The 14,662-nt window shown below is 46.9% G+C and overlaps 1 protein-coding gene across 1 annotated transcript in view; it reads right to left on the bottom strand.

Annotated features, from left to right (window-relative positions):
• Window positions 1-9,513: 9,513 nt before the first annotated feature.
• ADGRB2 (adhesion G protein-coupled receptor B2) overlaps window positions 9,514-14,662 on the bottom strand; it is a 183,511-nt gene continuing 178,362 nt past the window's right edge. Inside the window, exons 28-30 of the mRNA XM_048501614.1 lie at window positions 13,776-13,877; window positions 12,243-12,296; window positions 9,514-10,467 (exon numbers count right to left, since the gene is read on the bottom strand). Of these exons, the coding sequence (XP_048357571.1) occupies window positions 10,291-10,467; window positions 12,243-12,296; window positions 13,776-13,877 (333 nt within the window). The 3' untranslated portion in view covers window positions 9,514-10,290. The remainder of the gene's footprint in view (window positions 10,468-12,242; window positions 12,297-13,775; window positions 13,878-14,662) is intronic.

Genomic DNA, 14,662 nt, shown 5'->3' on the forward strand with positions numbered 1-14,662 from the left:
TTATAGGTTCACCACTTCCAGATATGGCAGGTTCCCTTTAGTCAACACCGCCTCGGATAAACCTGTCTAATTCCTCCTGAATGTCATCTCTACTCGAGGCCATCACTACATCCACTACATCCACTGAAACTGAATTCCACCATTTATTCATTGAGTAAATAAGTATCTCCTTTTAAGCTGTCCTGAACATACTGCTCATAAATTTCATTGCATGCTCCCAAAGGGATTCATTGACCTACAAGGCCAAGCAAGGTTTTGAACCCAGGTCACCCCCAATGTGCTTAAGTGCTAAGCCACAACAGCAGTCTACCCTCACAGATAACCATGTGGAATGAAGCCACCAAAAACCATCATGTCTCACCTGCTGTGAGACAAAATGGAAGTTCTGGAGCTCAATCTACAATTGTCTGTTCACACGTACGGTAGCACTCTATCATACTTCAGGGGAACTCAAGACAGTCATGTTTGGCCTCCCATTATCAATGAGGCCACCTACCAGAAGTGCACCTTAGCCCCTGTGGGTTTGCAATGGCAACCTTGATTCGGAGATACAGAAAACACCCAGCCTATGTGTTAAAATAACCCACAGCAAAATAAAGATGCACTTATGACAGACAGTAGTCTATGTACAAGATTTCTCCCCAACAGCTGGCAGACATCTGGAGCAGACTGGAAAGCTTTTTAGCAGGTGGCTGTTGGGACGGTAACAGGCAGTAAATTCTCTTCCCCCATCCTCCTCCCTTGCATTGATACGAAAAAAAAAATTGACACCCCCCCCTTAAGCACATACCAATTTGGTGCATCCTCTGCAATTGCTCCTTTGTTTTCAGTAGGAATTTTCCATGCATGACAGAAACCCTGTCACATGCCCCTAAAGTTGCCACTATCCAGGTGGTGAGTGAATTACAACTGGTCTCTAGGTAAAAGAGATCTGTTCTGGAGAAAATGGCTGCTTTGGAGGACAGACTCATAAGAACATAAGAACATAAGAACAAGCCAGCTGGATCAGACCAGAGTCCATCTAGTCCAGCTCTCTGCTACTCGCAGTGGCCCACCAGATGCCTTTGGGAGCTCACATGCAGGATGTGAAAGCAATGGCCTGCTGCGGCTGTTGCTCCCGATCACCTGGTCTGTTAAGGCATTTGCAATCTCAGATCAAAGAGGATCAAGATTGGTAGCCATAAATCGACTTCTCCTCCATAAATCTGTGCAAGCCCCTTTTAAAGCTATCCAGGTTAGTGGCCATCACCACCTCCTGTGGCAGCATATTCCAAACACCAATCACACGTTGCGTGAAGAAGTGTTTCCTTTTATTAGTCCTAATTCTCCCCCCCAGCATTTTCAATGAATGCCCCCTGGTTCTAGTATTGTGAGAAAGAGAGAAAAATTTCTCTCTGTCAACATTTTCTACCCCATGTGGCATCATGTCTCACTGAGGCCCCTCTCCTCCTAAAACCCACCTTTCTCAAGGCCTTCTGATCTCCAGGACTTTCCCAACCTGGAGTTGGCAACAGTACCTAATACCACACGCTAGTCAGAAAATTAAGAGAAATTATGAGAAAAAGGTTATGAGCAATGCAGCTGTCAATCTAAGCCAGAATTCATCAAAAACTGTAGCTTAATCACTTCTTTTCTATGCTTTAAGTTTAAAGTAACCCAAAGCCAGCTCTGGGGTGGGAAGTACTTGGAGATTTTGGGTGTGGAGCCTGTGGAGTGTAGGCTTTCAGGAGGGGAAGAACATCGATGGGATATGCCATAGAGTCCAAAGCAGCCATCTTCTCCAGGTGAACTGATCACTGTCACTCGAAGGTCAATCACAATCCTTGGAGTTCTGCAGCCACCACCTGGAGGTTGGCAACCACATATAGCAGAGAGGTCTTTAAATTGCATTAGTGAAGCTGAAGGTGTTCCCTCTCCACCCAGCCATTAACGACACTACAAGCAGTCCAAACCAGAGCGTTAAGTTGCTGGTTTTAGAAAAGAGACTTTCAGGTCTAGCAAATTTTGCAGCAGTTGTGGTCACAAAATGACTGACAGCATTTGCAGAGCACTTTTGTTTTGCTAAGTATGTTGCAATTGTCTGCATGCCTTCTCAGAAGCAAATCCTTGTATAGTCAACTGGAATCACTCTCAAGCAGGTTTGTGCATCTAGCCTGCAAGGGGTTTGGTTTTCTTGGGAGAAGGAAGTGTATATTGGTGGGGGGAATTGGAAGCTCCAGATTTTTCTTGTTAAAATATGTTTTCTCTTCAGCAGCTCTGAGGAATTTACCTTCCATCACACTTCCTGTTCTCCTTCCACTTCTTACAGCGCGGTGGGGGTGGGTGAAAGACAATACCCCCCCCCCCCCCCCCCACACACACATTAAGAGAAAGTCTTCTCTTTTCACGTTGCTCTTGGAGCAAAATTCCATTGGGATACACACCTGCACGAATACTCTTCTTCCAGCTTTTCTCCTGAGGAATAGAAATGGCTGCCCTCTTTGCTAGAAGAGGAAGAACTGGGAAAACATGGATTGCACCCCCCACCCCCACCCCCCACGCCTCCTGAATTCGTTCTGTTGGACACAGGCCTGACATGGAAATGAAGTTGTTAATGAAGTTGTTAAAGAGACAGGCAACTCACTCATTTGGTAGCTATGTGAATGCTCCATCATAGCGATTTTTAGTATTTTTTCCTTTTTTTTTACCAGAGAAAGAGGATGCACAGGGTGTGATCAATGTTATCTCATTGTTGATTGATAAAATAACATCAGAGACTCAGAGGGAGTCCTGAGACTGCTCCCACCTGAGGTGGAAGGGGGTGGTTTGAAAGGATATGAGGGCAGCCCCCTGCAAGTAGGGATTTGCTCAGTTAAACAAAGAACAGAGAATGGCTTAGTTGGCAGCCAGCTGGGTGAGGAAAACAATAAAGAGGCAAGAGGCGGCTGGGGGTAGGTGTTGCTGTATTTCCCCTAGTGGACCCTCCCACTGAAATTATTTAAAATTCAGCAGAAACCAGATTGGAGATAGGATATCAGAGCCAAAATAATACATTTGGTTGCTAGAAACCCAGCAGTAATAATAGGATATCAAAGCCAAAATAATTACATTTGGTTGCTAGAAACCCAGCAAAATTTCTCAGCCGCAGAAGCAGGGGCTAGGAAAGGCAGCAACAGTTTGAGAGGAGTACACGTAAATCTTGGGGACTCTAAATTAAATTACAGATATAACTGTAATGCTCTGGCTACCAATTTGCTACTGAGCCCAATTCAAGGTGTTACTTTGACATAAAATGGCTTGGGCCCCAAATATCTAGAGGAGTGCCTTCTCCAATATTCTGTCCGTGTCAAGTGTTTAAAAAGGTGAAAGTTCAAGATAGAGCTTTTCATAGGTGTCCCACAGACTGTGGCCCCGTCTTCCCCCATGAGGCACACCTAGCATTTTCTATGCATTCAGGAAATTGGTAAAGACACACCTTTCTTCTCTGGCTTGTGTCTTAAGAAATGGTTTCCTCCTTCCTATTGCTTTGACAATATCATGAATTTTTAAACAGGTGTTATTCTTTATGTTGTAATTGTTCTCAGGCTGTATTGGATTTTATGATTTTTATGAGTCTTGTGTTGTAACCTGCCCTGAGATCAGACTTGACTTTTTGGGGAGAGAAGAAAGCAGGCAGAACATCAGCAGGCACCATGGCATGGCACCTTTCCACATCATACTGGGAATCACTGGGTTATACCACAGACTAGCAGCGGGGCAAAAGGCATTACCTTTCTTCAGAGAACTAATAGGACAGTGATGGTGAATCTATGGCACAGGTGCCAGAGGTGGCATTCGGGGCCCTCTCTGTGGGCACGCACACAGAGTTCGGCATGTGGGGGGTGGAAAATCACCCCCCACACACACACACATCTAGGCCGGCCTGGGCTACTGAGCATGACATGCACGCACTGTGGTGAGGAAGGAGGACTTGGTTGGCGGGCCTGGTGCCTATGATCCAGGTGGCTGCTGCCCGAGGGGGGGGGCGCAAGGGGGGCAGAGATGCTAGAGGCACAGAGCGGTGCGCGTGGGACTTGCTGGAGGCTAGAGCAGGCTGGCCCCTGCTTGAGCAGGTGGGGCAGAGGAAGAGGGCGCCAACCGTTTTTTTCTAAACTAAAACCTGAGCATTCAGGTTAAATTGCTGGGTTGGCACTTTGTGATAAATAAGTGGGGTTTGGGTTGCAATTTGGGCACTTGGCCTCAAAAAGGTTAGCCATGACTGTAATAGGAGGAGGGTAAGAAAGGTCTAAGAAACTCTGAACTTTCATTGCACCTTCTGCATGCCACAACGCCCCAGATTCTTCACAAAACTGATGCAAGTTTCTAGTGAAGATATGCCCTGTGGCTTTCTTAAACAATTATTTGGAAGACATTCCGGAGAAAGAAGAGCAACTGCCCATATAAAACTGAATGGCTTTTTTTACTGAGTCTTCAGAGCTCACCAAACATTGCTGTGGTTTGTAAAGTTACCCACACCAGGCTGAGAAATTTCTGGAGATCTCAGGGTGTGGAATCTGGAAAAAGAACTCAGCAGAGTCTATAGCCATGGAGTCTATTGCCATGGAACAGCAGTGGCATACTGGTTAAGAGCAGGTGTATTCTGATCTGGAGGAACCGGGTTTGATTCCCCGCTCTGCTGCTTGAGCTGTGGAGGTTTATCTGGGGAACTAGATTAGCCTGTGTACTCCAACACATGTCAGCTGGGTGACCTTGGGCTAGTCACAGTTCTTTGGAGCTCTCTCAGCCCCACCTACCTCACAGTGTGTTTGTTATGAGGGGGGAGGAGTTTGTAAGCCCCTTTGAGAGAAAGGGGGGATTTCCGACTCTTCTTCTTCTTCAAAGCAGCCATTTCCTCCAAGAGCTGACTTCTGTAGCTGAAGATCAGGCATAATTCTGGGAAAGCAACAGACCTGGAGAATGGGCACCCTCCTTCCTGTCTTTCAATTAACACACTTGGAAAATATGCCAAGCCAGTGATTCTGGGGCTCCCCCGCCCCTCTCTCAACAGTGCAGGTTCATCACCAGGGTCAACTGAAGCAATTCTGTTGTGCTCCCCCCTTTAAGGATCTCCCAATTCCTCCTTAGGAGCTTGAAATGTTTTCGATTCCATCAGCAGCCCGAAATGCCTCGCCCACACCCAGTCTTGGTGGAAAGTAGACTCGGTAGTTGTCCCTGTTTATTTCTTCCTTCCTCAGTGCGTTGAAACAGCTGCTAGTCGAAGGCCGCATTCAGCCTGCTGCTGAGCCTTATCGACTGGGCTGCTTTCCATCTGTTTGAACAAATCAGTGACTCAGGTTCCCCACCCCCAGTTGTGTTTATTGTCAGAGCTCCCTTGTTCCCTTCTGCCTCCGGAAGGACACACAAACACACATACAACACTGCAGCAAATGTTTAGACAAACTTAGCAGTGCAGCTTTTGTGCAAGACTTGGCTCGCAAGGTGTGGCATATATGCCACGTAGCGTATACCTGTGGCTATTCTGCCTGTGCAGACTGGCAGTATACAGCGACTCGTCGGATCTCAAGAGAGCTAGGGTGGAGTAGTAGGGAGAAGTATCAGACTAAATCTGGGAAATCCTGGGTTCAATTGCTTACTTGGCCATCCAGCTCACTTCACCATATGCCAGCCAATGCACACTCTTAAACCTACTTCACAAAGTAGTTGAGAGGATAAGAGGAGACAGAGAGAACTATGTACACATATCTCAGCTCCTTGGAGGAAAGGAGGGATAAAAATGTGATAAAAGGCTGATTATGCACAAGGAGTCTGCCGTGCTGCAGAGGTGAATGTTCATTGTAGCAAGATTTCTTGTATGGACGTATTTTTTTCAGCCCCACTTTCACTTTCCATTCTCTGCACAGAAGTGACACCACTTTTAGTGCTGCTTATGTTTTATTTGCCATCAGAGTGGGGCAGACTGGCCAGTGAGCACAGCTTTGCCCTGAACATCTGCCCTCCGCCCATGGCCAATTTACCTAGCTTCCCCCTGCCATTCATGCCTCCCCCCTCACTCCCCTTCCATTTTGCTGGCTCCTTCCTACCCATCCTGCCAGCATCTTTTGGTAGCCAGCAAGTGGAAGTAAAAGAAAACAACCTTACAAGCTTAGCTGAAACACACTGTAAATTCTCAAATCAATATAATAACAACAGAGTGCTTGGTCCTGCCATACACCCAGTGTTCCTGTGCACTCAGGCCCACCCCTTTTCCAGGGATGGTGTAATAATGATCTAAATCAAGAATATTGAAACAACAAGCCCCTCTCTCCTCCTGCAGCAGCAGTGGCAGGAAGTGTGAGTGTGTGTGCTGAGAGGAGGTGGAGAGAATATCAGCTCTAGTCGGCTTCTTCAGAAGCATGTGGCCCAGGGAATTGCTTTGTCTCTTTTATTTGGGGGGGGGGGATTATTTCTGGAAAGGGGATGCAGTAACACTATAACTGCAATAACAGCAATATTGATATAACTGTAATTTAAAGGCTTTTACAAAGCCAGCAATCTTGAAACTTACAGGGTGCGATGAGATCTGTGACTTAAAAGAGTGAGTTGATGGACAAAGTTAAGAGAACTAGGTAAAACAGGCCTGGGAGAGCTCACCAGACAAGTTCAGCAAACAAGCTCTGCAGCAAGGAGTCAATGCCTCCTTGCATGTAAGCAGAGAATTGCTAGGAGACCCTACTACAGTGATGGCGAACCTATGGCACGAGTGGCAGAGGTGGCACTCAGAGCCCTCTCTGTGGGCACACGCACACAGAGTTCATCATGTGGGGGGTGGAAAATCACCTCCCCCACACACACATCTAGGCTGGCCTGGGCTGCTGGGCCCCGCGGCGAGCAGGGAGGACTCAGCTGGCAGGCCTGGTGCCTGTGCTCCGGGTGGCTGATGCCCAAGGGGGGGGGGCAGAGGAGGCGGAGATGCTAGAGAAGCACAGAGTAGTGCGTGCAGGACTTGCTGGAGACTAGAGCAGGCTGGCCCCTGCTTGAGCAGGTGGGGCGGTGGTAGAGGGGTGGGGTGGAGGCACTGGAGCAGCGCAGGGCAGAGCGGCAGGTGCACACAGGACTAAAACCTCAGTATTCAGGCTAAATTGCCGTGTTGGCACTTTGCAATAAATAAGTGTGTTTTGGGTTGCAATTTGGGCTCTCGGTCTCAAAAAGGTTCACCATCACTGCCCTACTACAACCCCACTGCACAGTGAAGAGTTGTTCCATGCATAGTGGACCAAAGTCCCCCAGTAATCCACTCACCTGGAGATCACAAAATGCGGAGTGGGGAAGCTGTCAAGCCACTGCTGAACAGGCATTTGAGTAACAAGTTGAGCACCCCTAATCCTGCTGATAGATGACCACTTTAAATGGGGCTCAGGTGTGCATGGCTGTGGTTGTAGAAGGGAGCCCAGCAGGGTCACAAACTGCCTGTTTGCTGCCTGCCTGGGAATGCAAAAACAGGAAGTGCTACAAGGGCTGTGGCAGGCTTCAGTGCTGGGCAGCTGAGCTGAGTTTGGGCTTGGAGCATCACCAGTTGTACAGCAGGGGCTTGACAAAGCAGAGACATTGCGTACCCTGCTCATGAGATGGTCTTCGTTACTTCTGGGTCACTTGAGTTAAAGAAAAACATTTGCATATCTGTACATAGATTATTAGGTCAGGTCTCCAAGGGCGGCTGATTCTACAGGGCCACAGTTCAAAAGGCTCTGACCCAAATTCGAAGCAATCTCATCCTTGATTAGAAGGGACTTTGCAACTGAGACATCAGGAAATGTCCTTATTGGTTAGTAATTTCTAGCTGCAGCCTGTATGAACAGAGCTGGGAAATCTTCAGGAGCTAGGCATAGAAATAGAAAAAGACACAAAACCAGACCTTCCAATATTCATTTCAAAGTCACCATTGGGTGTTACTGCTGTGGATTTAGAGAGGCATCTCTCTCTCTCTGCTGAAATCCTTGGCATTGGAAAACAGAGTGAGACCCAATTCACTTTTACACTTGAAGTTACTCTGACAACTGAACTAGGACTGGACCTTCTTGTTGCCGCCTAAAGAATTCAGAGTTCTTTTTGTTGAGCTGTTGGATTGCAGCAGCCAATCGACGTATTTGATTTGGAAATGTTCTGGAAGGTGGGGAAACACGATAAGTTCCTGCCTGTCAAAACAGGGGGAAGCTGATTTGATTCCACTCTTTGCCTGAGAGTCTCTCCCCTTTTTCTAGACAGCAGGGGTCGATTTTCACATGATCCACATGTCCTCCCCAGGGATTTGTAGACCCCCTGCAATACCTTTGCAGATCCACCCATGGGTTCCTGCACCCCAGTTTAAGAAATGCCACTCAAGGTTGTCACTAAATTTTTCATCTAAAATTTTTAAAAAGTCAATTCAGAGATTTCTCTTCAGGCAAAACTTCGGAAGACAATTTCGAGAGTAATATTTTGGTGAGACTCAACATTAGGGTGTTGTGGGTTTTCCGGGTTGTATGGCTGTGTTCCAGTAGCATTTTCTCCTGACGTTTCGCCTGCATCTGTGGCTGGCATCTTCAAAGGATCGAATGGTAGTAAAGCAAGTGGAGTATACATACCTGTGGAATGTCCAGGGTGGGAGAAAGAACCATTTGCGTTGGTTAAAAGTGTAAAGGGTGTAATTTGCATGTGTTAAGTGGAATCCACTCATTTTAGCATATGTATGGATAGCATATGTATTTATACTCCACTTGCTTTACTACCATCAGATCCTCTGAAGATGCCAGCCACAGATGCAGGTGAAACGTCAGGAGAAAATACTACTGGAACACGGCCATACAACCTGGAACACCCACAACACCCTAGCGATTCTGGCCATGAAAGCCTTTGACAATGCATTGAGACTCAACATTTCTCAGCAAGGGTTCACAGGTATCCCTAAAAACTCAGAGAACTGTGCAATTTGCAACACTTGAAATGTCTAATGTTAGGCCATACCCTGGCAGATGCTCTCCTTCAAGCTTTCCCATCAAGGTTATGTTTGAAGTAATCTCTTCAAATGTGTTTTGGTTGCACTGTCAAGCATGAGGATGTATTAACTTTAGGTCTCTGCAAAACTGATAAGCACATTTGTCAAAAAGTGTTCTTTGTTTCACTGTCTGGCAACACTGGCCTGATCTGCTCCTACAGCAGTAAGGCATGAGGGCAGCATGAGGGCCACACATCATTTTAGAAAACTGACCTTATGCACTTGAGAGAAATAACAGTCTGCTGCACACTTTAGAAATGTGTCAATAGGTATCACCATTCTCCTAGATTGTCTCTAAATCCCTATAGATATTTCAGCTGTGCCCAACATAATTTTACCAAAATTCCATCCAGCTGTTTAAAAACCTCTACAAATAATTAAGTCATGCTTGCCTCCATTTTTGCTTTTGACCCAAAGCGGGGGCTTGGTCTAAAATTCCCCATCTTGTTGTGTACCATAGAGGCCACTGGTGTGGGATTAAACCCGTGTCCAAAGACCGGTAAAACTGAGAGCCGACCAGCAACAAAGGTTCACAGCGTGAATTTTTATTTCCAACAAACACAGCGCCCGCCCGGCCTGGGAGGGGGTGGGGAGGAAGACGGGGGAAGGGTGTGTGTTGCAGGGAGACGGGAGACTCAGATCCGGCCTGTGTGGAACTGGTCGAAGAAGGTGCAGGGTCTCCTCCCCCACCGTTCGGGCAGGAAGAGCTGGAGGTGAAAGAAGAACGATGCCAGGGAAATGTCTCAAAGGGGAGACGTGGGGCGGCGACTTCGGTCCCAGACTGCCGGCCGTGCACACAGTGCATGGCGTGAAGAAATACCCAGATAGAAAAGAGTTCAGGGCGGCTCCTCCCACCTCACCACCCCGAGAGGAAAAAGGTCTCCCCCTCTGCCAAGTCCTGTGGGTGGGTGAATTGGAGAGAGCCTTGAGCGTGTGATTGTGTGAGCGCTTTTGTGTCTTGGTGGTGAGTCACTGTGGGAACAGCAGGACAACAGGAGGTGGAAGAAGGAAAAAGCCAGCACCTATTATCACTTCTGGGGATGGGGGCACGTGTGTGTGAGGTGTGTGTGGCCATATTTGTGTGAAAGTTGTGGGGGGGGGGCATCTTCCACTGCCTCTCCCCGCCCCAGAGGAGCGACTAAAGGGGTGTCCAAAAAAGCCCAATAAAACCACCAGAAGGGGAAGGAACTGTCTTGTTGTTTTGGTCTCCTTCTTTTTCCAAGGTGTGAAAATATATATATATTTATATTTATAATATATATATATATTTATAGGTGGCTAGATCCCAGAGTCCACAAGGCTCACACTTCTGTCTGGAAGTCCCCCTCGGTCAGATCCAGGCTCATACAGTGCTTTTCCCAGTCAGCAGCGGAATGTAGCTCCAGCTTCTCGCGATGCCGGGAGGGCAGGGAGCTTAGCGTCATGGCCTTGAAGGTGCTCCACGACTTTTGCTTCTGCTGCCGGCTGTCTGCCTCCTGCTAGGGAACGAGAAGTGAGGTTACTGATTCGGGTCAGAATAGAAGCGTGTGGATTTGTACCTTTAAGGAGGTACACATTGTAGTGCAGCACACATGAAGTAGAAGAGCTTGGATTTATATCCCACCTTTCTGTCCTGTAAAAGAGACTCAAGGTGGCTTACAAACTCCTTTCCCTTCCTCTCCCCACAACAGACACCTTGTGAGCTACCGTGTTCCCCTGAAAATAAGACCTACCCCGAAAATAAGCCCTATCATGATTTTTCAGGCTTTTTGGAAGAGGCTTAAAATATAAGCCCTACTCCAAAAATAAGCCCCAACGGTAGTTACAAATCAGGATGGTGTGATCCAGCAGGGTGCTCCCTGCCAATGAGGATGCAGCTTGATGGGGAAGCAACAGGGCTGCCGAGAGCCCGCCTTAATGAATTGTGAAGGTACCATATTTCCCCTAAAATAAGCCCTCCCCTAAAAATAAGACCTAATGCATCTTTTGGTGCAAAAATTAGTATAAGATCCTGTCTTATTTTCAGGGAAACACGGTAGGTCGGGCAGAGAGAGTTCTGAGAGATCACCCAGAAGACTTCATGTATAGGAGTGGGAAAACAAATCTGTTTCACCCGATAAGAGTCTGCTGCTCATGTGGAGGAGTGAAGAATCAAACCTGGTTCTCCAGATTAGAGCCACCACTCTTAACCACTACACCACGCTGAAAGCAGAATGGCAACACACACACACTTTCCTCTCTGCCTCCCTAGTGCCTCATTCAACCAATCTTGTGTCCTGATTTTGGTACAAGGGGCATTCCCCACTGGCATCACAATGGCAGCTGCAGCAGGATGTCAGCTTAAGTTCAACTACTCATTACAGTGGAGGCAGAGAGTGAGTGACATGACGCAGGGCTGCCATTTCTGTGGCAGCCACACCTCCTTTGTAAGCTGCAGGTTCGACCTTTAAAATCTAAAGCCCTTTGGCGTCCCCCTATCCGTGAGCTAGCTTTGGGTCTTGGTAGTTCAGTTCCCCCTCCTTTGGGAATGTGGGGTGAAGGAAATTATTTAATATATAATGAAGAAAAAGATATACAAGTGCAGGGCTGGTGTCACCATACATTGAGGTGGGGTTGCTGCCTGGCCCCAGACTTCTGAAGCTGACCCCTACTCCATCCACTCTAGGGCTAGCGCTCTACCACCCATGCTCCCAGAAGACTGCACTGTCCAGTGCCACTGGGAAAAGAGCTGCAGGCAGCTGTGAGCATAAGCAATGGGAGCTCTCGTGGACAGGGCATAAGGAAGACCCTCAGGCAGGTGGGAGGAAAGGAGGGCACAAGCACAGAGGGCTGGTGGTTGGCAGAGGAGGTCCTGGGAATTCTTTGTCTGGGTCCCCCAAAACCTGGAACTGTCCCTGCCAGGGTGGTCTGTTGTTTAGAAATAACAAAGAATCCAGTTACACTGTGGGATTTGCCCTAGGGAATCTATAAAAATAATCACACCCATCAAACAACTGAGGAGTTTGTCCAGCAGTTCACGTTTGGAATTATCTGCTACAACAAACCGAGTAAGAATAACAGGCAGTGCCATCTTGCATCCTTAAACTATGAGCAAGACATACATTGCACGATGGAACCAGTTGCCAAGGCTTTCACAAGCTCATGAGCACTGAGTTTAGCTTTAGATCCCAATGTTCTTGGTTCCTTGCATATTGTATCAGGTGGTCATCAGGAAGACCAATGGCAAGCCTTCTCCCATGCTGCATTTTGTCTCTGACTCTGAATGGGTACTTACACTGGCCACGTTCTTTTCCCCGCTCCCTGAAGAGACACTCCACCGCTTCTCTCTCTGTGCGATAAATGTAAACAATTAATCCACTCTGCTGGATGCAATTCCCCCTTCATCCAGGCCAACCTGAGCTGAACAATTTCTTGGCACAAAACGTGTACTTGAACTTGTAGTTAATGCTGCAAAGTGTGGGATGAGAACTCTGCTTGCCTTGGATATGATTTCAGCTTTGCCAGAAGGGTACCAGGGACTGCTAAGAAAGGCCATGTATTCTGTGTAATGGTTGATGCTTCCATAACATCTTAAAGGCAGCCACACATACAGCACATTATGGTAATCTAACATGGATGTCAACAAGGCACATGTGACCAAGCCTGATTTCCATTACCAAATCTCCCCCACCCCCGCTTCCTGGCAAATCTCATGTTACCGGTGCACATTATTGATGTGCCTGTTAACACTGGTGAAACTTGGGGGGAAATCTTAATTTATTTAATTTTATTGTTTAGTGATATTAATAGTTATAATTTACAAAGGAGTAGCTGCACAAAACAGATACAGTCTTGATGTGATTATACTTAACAACAATATCAAGGTTCTTTTTGTGTGGTGTTGTTTTAGTGATTACGGACATACTCCTTAATGCATTGCTAAGACATCAGACAAAAACAGCTTTCAACTTCTCCTTCAACACAACCCTTAAGCATTATCAGCGCAAACTTGTTTTTTTGTAACACTGTATCCATGCATGTTGGTGTGCATGCCCATGGGGACAGATACTGCTTTAAAAGAAACTTGATGCATGAATGGGGTTATGATCGGATCAAAACTGCTTGTGCTTCGATAAAGGGGAGAGACGGGGGGGCGGGGAGAGGAATGAACTGAAATCTGTGGCAAATAGTGGATATGCACAGAATTCTGCCAAAGGGAAAGATGAAACACAAGAGAGGGTGCCGGATGCAACAATTCCACTTAAAAAAAATGACCCAGGCTATTTGGAACCCACACATTTGACAAGATTTCCACAAACATCCCTACTCCAAATAGGTACAAGGTTTGAGTGCTAGTTCAAACCCTGTAGTAGCATCCCTACTCCAAATCAGTACAGGGCTTGAGTGCTAGTTCAAATTGGCTCTTTTATTATGTGCTTATTGAAAGGGACATGTTGACTGATTATGCACAATGGGCTTGCTGCGTGATGGAGGTGAATGTCTGTCATAGCAAGTTTTCTTGTACAGACCTATTTCCTGGAGCCCTGCTTTCACTTTTTGTTCTCTCTGCAGCAAGCGAGACCACCTTTAGCACAACTTTTAGTCCACTTTGTGGGAAAATTTGCCAGTGAGCACAGCTTTGCCATGGAGATCTTCCCTCTGCCCACAGCCAGCTTTCCCTCTCCCATCCACTGCCACCCACACCTTCTTCCTCGCCCTTCTGCCCCCATCCATGTTGCCACTGTGTATTGAAGAGGCCATGAAGGGTCCTGAGGTAAGTGTCCTATGCATAATGAGCCTTTGATGTTCTCCTTTTTGCTATGCTTACCTTTGAGGCATTGGTTGCTGGTGCTCGATATCGGTCCAATGTGTGAAACTTCTGGTTCAACTCATGGTACAGTTCAGAGTGGCGTTTTCTTGTGTGCATAACCTTCTGTAGAAGCAGCAGCAGTAAGGAGAAGAGATGCATCAGTTTTAGCTTCATTGCCCACAGACACCTAATCTCAAACCACTCCCCCAAACACCCACCCATGCAATTGCACACATTAAACTGTAGGGGTGAAAATATGAGCTGTGAGTCAGGAAGATACCTCACCTACCCCCACCCCCATCCCCCAGTTCAAACGTTATTTATCCACAAAGTTCTCTAAGTGGCCCTAAGCAGACATGTTTCCTCATATGATTAGTATGGGGAACAACAACAGCCAATCTTACACAATTGTTCTGAGAGTGACTCACTCCAGAAAAATAATTATACAAATACTAATTACTCTTTTTGTACCTAATCACCAGCTGCCACAAGCAAAAAAAACAACAACAGTTAAGATGGAAAGCGTGACGCAAAACCCTGCCATAAAGTCTTCAGAAGGGAAATTTAATTAAGGTGTAAACTGTCTTGGACTGGCCTTGGGCAAGAGTTGTGAGGAGGGATAGCTAGACTTTACAGAGCGTTGACTGCGGTCCTGTAGCAGCCTCATTTCTTGTGGCCTTCCACCTCATTGTTCCTTTGGGCCACACAAGGGTTTGCAGGTTTTGAAGTATTCCCAAACCCTGGCCAACCTGTCAGCAGAGACTACAGTGGGATGAGAGTGGACACCATGTCACTGATTCCTTTATGGTACCGACCGTCAACACTCTGAAAAACGAATCGCTTTCATCTGTTAGACATTTATAGGCAAGGCTGAGGCCCCTCTCTGTTCCTTGGCAGATTCTTCC

This window comes from Sphaerodactylus townsendi, linkage group LG06, assembly GCF_021028975.2.
Source record: "Sphaerodactylus townsendi isolate TG3544 linkage group LG06, MPM_Stown_v2.3, whole genome shotgun sequence".
NCBI lineage: Eukaryota > Metazoa > Chordata > Lepidosauria > Squamata > Sphaerodactylidae > Sphaerodactylus > Sphaerodactylus townsendi.